General features: G+C 38.1%; 1 protein-coding gene across 10 annotated transcripts in view; it reads right to left on the minus strand.

Moving 5' to 3' along the window:
- The window catches only part of LOC108750655 (tyrosine-protein phosphatase Lar-like), a 369675-nt gene that overhangs the window by 126326 nt on the left and 237153 nt on the right, over positions 1-6196 (minus strand). For 9 of the 10 annotated variants that reach the window (XM_018490284.1, XM_018490283.1, XM_018490281.1 and 6 more), the window contains one exon: positions 3082-3269. In XM_018490284.1, the coding sequence (XP_018345786.1) occupies positions 3082-3269 (188 nt within the window). Of the gene's footprint in view, positions 1-3081; positions 3270-5106; positions 5332-6196 lie in introns of those variants that run through there. The other variant, XM_018490285.1, reaches the window with a different exon arrangement.

The raw sequence follows: 6196 nt of genomic DNA on the forward strand, positions 1-6196 counted from the left end.
ATTTGTACTTACGAGCGTGATTTCTCCAATAAATATTTAAGAGCACTTAATTTAATGAAGATTTAGCCAAGTATAGCTTACTATGCGGTTTTCATTTGACTCCAGATTTGCAATACACCATCAGGCCAAATTGATGATAGCTTCAACGAACGATGATAGTAAACACGATTTAGAAATCAAATATCCATCTGCGACTCTCATAACGGGTTAAGTTAATCGGTAAAGTAAATATGAATGATATCGATATTGCCGATGCCGAAATAAGTTTGGCATAGAAATGAGATTTTCCGAGAACAAGTATACGGCACACATGTGATTTCGCGATAAATGAGTGTGAAATAGAAATGAAAGAAAAACGATTTACTTTGATATATACATATATATATATCGGTAAAAATTTTTTTTATCTAAAATTTAACCTGAAAAAAAAACCCTTAAAAGTCAATCTAAAATTTAACTGAAAGGACAAAATTTAGTTCAAAGTATATACACTGTGAGAAGAAAATGAAGGCTGTTTGTACATCTTGAGATTTTCAGATTAATCAACGTCGATACTAGATGCTGAAATTTTTTTCGAGGGCTTTCGCGAGAGAACGCGTTCGTGAGAAATAGTTAACGCACTCGCGAGTGCCAGCCGATATCTAGCAACGCCGCGTTCAAGTTTCGATGCAAACGCCGCGCACACCTCTCGAGCAGAATTGATTTCGAACTGGGTTACGCGGCATACATATGAATGAATCGGCGCCTCTTTTTGAACGTCGAACTCTGCGGTACTTGGCAATTCATAGATTAAGTAAAGCACGGGCCGTGGAACACGTCCGTATCAGGACCCCGCACCTCGGCGCATTCCTCCCCTTCGTTGAGACGGACGTACACTTCATCCAATAAATCTAGCTCAGGCGCTGTATGATCTTCGGTTTCACACAAGAACGATAAATCCGGACGTCGCATTCGAAAGTCGGTCGATTCCGATACCGAGTACGTTCCCCTCCCTTACTTGCTGCCGACTAAGCAGCTGCATCGCTGTATAAACTGACGTACATTACCAATTCAATTGTTACAAAGTATTATGTCTCAACGTTTCTTAAGCGTCTTTCGCGTTATCTTTTTGTAAAATACAGAAAATGCGCTTGAACGTTTACAACATCCCACAAATTAGTTTTAATGGATCTCAAAGATTAATTATCTTTAAAATTAAATCAAAAGTCTATTAAGTAATTTCTACCGATCTACTTTCAATCTTTACTAGAGAACAACAGTAGAATCTTGCTTCTAACTCATTCATACATTCTAATATCTACGTTTGTAGAAATTAAATAATGTAACTTTTTTCAATCTTAGACAGATTATAAAAAGTGATTTAATACATTAATCTATAAAACTTTTAGAGTGAATCTCTGAAGAATAAAGTGTCACTCTTAAAGATTGAAAATTGAGCTATTCTTTTTCAAGACTAATTCAATATTTATTCTTTAGAATAAGATTTCCACTCCAAAGAATTTCAAGAGAAGTACCGATTATTAATCTTTAATATCTGGACGATAAAATAACAAATTGACATACGTTTATGCGAGTAAATTATACGAGCCGACAACGTTAACACCGCACTTTCATATGTCTCCGGTAACTATGAATCGGTAGGAAACCATGAATATATATATATATATATAATCCCAGCGATCTAATCTCTCCCATGAGGCACGAGCAAAAAGAGACGACTACGTGAGTTATGGCCAGACCAATCTTTCCCTCGCTTATCCCCGAGTTATATCTAATCCTTAGCGATGAATTCATCTGCCATCATACCGTCCCCAACACGTATATGTGACGTCCGCTTAATGCATATACCGAATGGCACAAAATACCTCCCATTAGTGCTTAACGAGACTATACCTCATGTGACGAATGTGTTTAAAGGGAAAGTTCTACAATACGAAAACGTGATTGAAACGCAATGACATAATAAAACAAACGAGATTCACTCCATTAATTTTTGAGTACACGAGCATTACGTGATTTTGCTTTTACGAATTTCTGCTCGCCCACGTGGAAAAAGCTGGCTGAGACGCGAGATCAATCCAAATTTTATCGACGCCACTCATAATGCCACGTTCTATAATTTTATTTGCCTTGCGCAAAGCTCCGTTAGCTGCCCTAATTGCACAACTGCCAAACATTATATATACATATGTGTGTGTGTGTGTACCAAAGGCACCTGCATACTTCGTTCAATGGTATTGTCGAGAGACCATGGTGTCGCGCTGGTGCATGAGTGCACTTCCGGTAACTCCCGCAGTTTGCCCGGGACAGGTGACGCTCCATTGTGTCGATAAAATATTGACACTCGATATTTCGCCTTATTCACTCACAGGCTAGGCTAGAGAAAACGTTAGAATCGATGTTTACATAGGTGTCGTCCATTTTTTTTTCCGTCGTCTCTAACCCACTCTCGCGGACGTGTTACTTTTAGTATCTTGCCATTAGTGAGACTTTATCCTCCGAAAGAAAAGGAAAGAAGACATCCCGCATCGCTGAATTTAACTGTATACGTTCGTAACTTGACAGATTTAATTTTCTGATTCGTAATGTCCGAATCGACTGGATTCATTACTTTTGACTTAGGCGACGTAAGCGAGCTGGACTTGTCTCCGTAACTACTTAATATTAGTGTTTTTGTTATCCTTTTTCAGATTTTCCCAATACTTTGTTTTCCGGTGAAAAAATGTCAACTTTTCTTTTTTCTTGGAAAAGGGGATAGTTGGAGCGCAATGACGTTGCGATTTTTAAATTATAAAATATTAAAAAGTTTTACATAATAAGATTGCTTTTTTGATCCTATTTCATCACGTTCCCCAACACTTTTTTTCTCTTAACGGGTTAATATTTTATGAATACAATATCGTGCTATTATAATACGACATTATTATCGCATTAATTTATAAATAATCTAAGGGGAAATTGTATCGTAATTCTTTTTGGATATGAATAAGTGCAAAAGATACCAGGCGAATAATACGGATTCTTTTTTTCGGGAGGGGAGGAGGGGGGGGGAAGGGGGAAACATGTATTTATTTCACTCACCGTTTTGTTCCCCAAATTTTTGACACGGCAGTTGAGGTACGTGGTCTTTCCGAGCAGGGCGGTCACGTTCTTCGAGGCCGATTTGTCGAAATACGGTCCCGATCGTGTGGCCTCCTCCAGAGCGTTCTGGTTGTATGTGTCGCTGTTCTTGCCGCTGCCGCCGTATGGCATGTTGTGGCAGTGTACTTCTGAAACACGAGAAATCGAAAGAAACTGTGTAAATGTGGCAATTTCGATGCTGAACGAGAGAAGACATTCGTTCGCGACGTATCTTAAAGCACTGTACGTATTCTTTGTTTCCAAATGTGTCGATTGTTCTTGCATGCTGAAAATTGAGAAGAGAACGAAAAAACGAGTCTCCTTGTACGAGACCGACTGTAGTTGCAGCGCGTTATCATTCAAGAAACAACGTTGCTCTGCGACAGAAAGTTAAAAAACGGAGAGAAAGTTGAAAATTAAAAAAAATCATCCTTCGTGATGAATGAAAATCGGTATGCACAGTCGATTATTTTGTTGCACGGCATATTTGATTTTGTGTCATGTATTTTATTGTCTGATCTTTATTATTTATCTATATTTTATTGAAGTGAAATGTAATTTTTCTTAGCAAATTTAAAGCGAATTTTTTTGCGAAAAAATTATAATTAGAGGTGAAAATAATTAAAATAAAATAATAGCGAACACTGCAATAAAAATGAATATGTAAGTATAACATTTGTTTGTATGTAACAAAAGAAACTTTTCTTTTATACATAATAGAATATAATTGATATTAATAATAATAATAATAATAATAATAGTAATATTATCATTGCTTGCATGAGTAGTTACCATATTATGCTAAACTATTAATTATGCTCGTTAGAAAGCGGCTTGCAATGCGTAATGGTTTCTCATTAAAGAGCAAGAGTGCGGGAATGCGCAAATATACGCAAGTATAGTTAATGAAAAAGGCCGGAAGATTTTAATGAAATGAGCACAGTTGTTTTTTTGACTGATATAAAAAGAATTACGTAATTATAGTCTCAGATGTGCAAATTACATTACAAATTGCGAAAAGAAAATTGCGAAATGTAACGTCGTTACTATTTGACATTTATTATCACAGAAATAACCTATTCTCACTGATCAATGATTTCTGTTTTTCTTTGCGCCTCTCTCTCTCTCTCTCTTTCTTTCTCTCTCAGAAACAGAAAATAAGAAAATCTCTTCGTCATCATTTGTACCGCAAAGATGTTTTCATTGTAACGTCGCGATAATAACACGCAATGAACAAAGGAAAATGGCACGTGCATCGCGTAATGCATTTCTTCTGCCAAAAGCTGGTTCGTTTTATTCGATTAAACTTCGCTGAATGCATCGCAATACCGAGATAATAAATGAGTTGTTGAGTAGAACAGCGGTACAAGTAATTGTTTCATTTCAAAAAATGTTAGTAAAGTTTAGGAAAAAAAATACGACTATTTTATTACAGCTTAACTAATAAAAAAAAAATGTGTAAAATTTTACGCCATGAAATAGTTCAACAGCTAGGAAGTTTATATTAAGCTTTTATCTTTGATATTCTATTGTATTACTCATTAACCGAGTGCTACCAAATGTATTAACTTGAAAAATAAATAAAGATAAAGAGAGTGCAGAGAGAGAGAGAGAAAATCGATCGATTAATGGCGCAAATATTTATACTTATCTCGGATAAACCGAGTTAAGTGTTTTGAACTGTGAGTAAGCTGGCAATAAACTTCTTGAAGCAAAGTATCATCGTCGCGGACACCCCGGAGAGTTACGAGAATTGTTTATCGGTTCAGCAACTTTCGCGTTGAATCGACGACAAGGATATAATTTTCTCAAGGCGATATCATCTAATTTTCGCAAGTTTAAGAACTCGCTTGTTTCAACCACATCACGTTCACGAATGTCCATGTAGAAACAAATTAATCACGATAATTTGGGCAACGTGAATATCCTTTGCACGAGATAGACGAGGTAGAATTTGTCGGAATTAAAAACGTAATTTGCAATTACCTTGCTCAGCCATGCGTACGCAGGATGAACCTGGTTGTTTCCCATCGCCGCGCCCGCGCCGTCCGAAATTTGTTCAAACTCGTTCGAACGGGCTTTAAACGAACCGAGGCGTTCGAAAAGTAACTAGCGCTAGCGAATTATCACGCATTCGTGCGGGCGCAGTTTATTCATCTCAGCGCTGAGGTGATCGAGAGCACGGATATAATTGGCTGTCGCTGTTGCGATCCCGAAAGGCCAACTGCTGCAGCCGCGCGCGGCCCGGCTCGTTTCCGCCGGCGCCGGGCCTCGCCTCGCCTCGCCTCGCTATCATACGCTAGTTACGCTCTATTGCCAGAAACTCGGTGAGTATATAATCGAATTTCGTCGCTCTTGATTAGGCCGTGATTACACGAGGAGACGCGCTCGCGGCTGATGCGGCAAATATTGAATCTCGGCGCGGCAGCCGCCGACCCGCATAATCCGTCCCGTTTTCTCTTACCAGCGACACTTCAGCGGCGCTTCCGAACGTCGCCAGTTATCCCCTCGAGTGGTGACTGGAGAACTTTATCCGCGACTTTTCGTATCGCGAATTCTCCACGGCGTTACTCAACGTTAATCCGTTCTCCTCCAGTTCCCTTCGCGCTTCTCCGCGCAATCAGCCCACCGTTAGATAATATTCACGCGAGAATGTCGCTCCGAACGTCGCATTGAACGAAGAAACGAAATGAATTACAGGGAACGAAACTTTCCAGAAGCAATAATCAATTATACATAGCTGGTTAACAGCGGAAATATCAAATACGAGCGAAAAGTACTTCGGAGTGAGTTTAAACGTAATGTTTTCTTTACTGGTATATTCAGTCGAAACTGTCATAATAATGATAAAAGGAACTTTCAAAATTTCCCATTATACTCGTATCTCTCCGAATAACGAGATATATATAATTTTTAATTACCAATAAAATTTTACCACTTGGAGAAGTATTATGTATTCATTTTAATACTAAACGCGGTTTCCAATCGCTACTTCTGTGCTGATTTAAAAATTGCAATAATATAATAAATTTCCTATTTTATTGCGCTATTATATACACGATATTCTGAATAATAT

This window comes from Trachymyrmex septentrionalis, unplaced genomic scaffold (assembly GCF_001594115.1).
Source record: "Trachymyrmex septentrionalis isolate Tsep2-gDNA-1 unplaced genomic scaffold, Tsep1.0 scaffold37, whole genome shotgun sequence".
NCBI lineage: Eukaryota > Metazoa > Arthropoda > Insecta > Hymenoptera > Formicidae > Trachymyrmex > Trachymyrmex septentrionalis.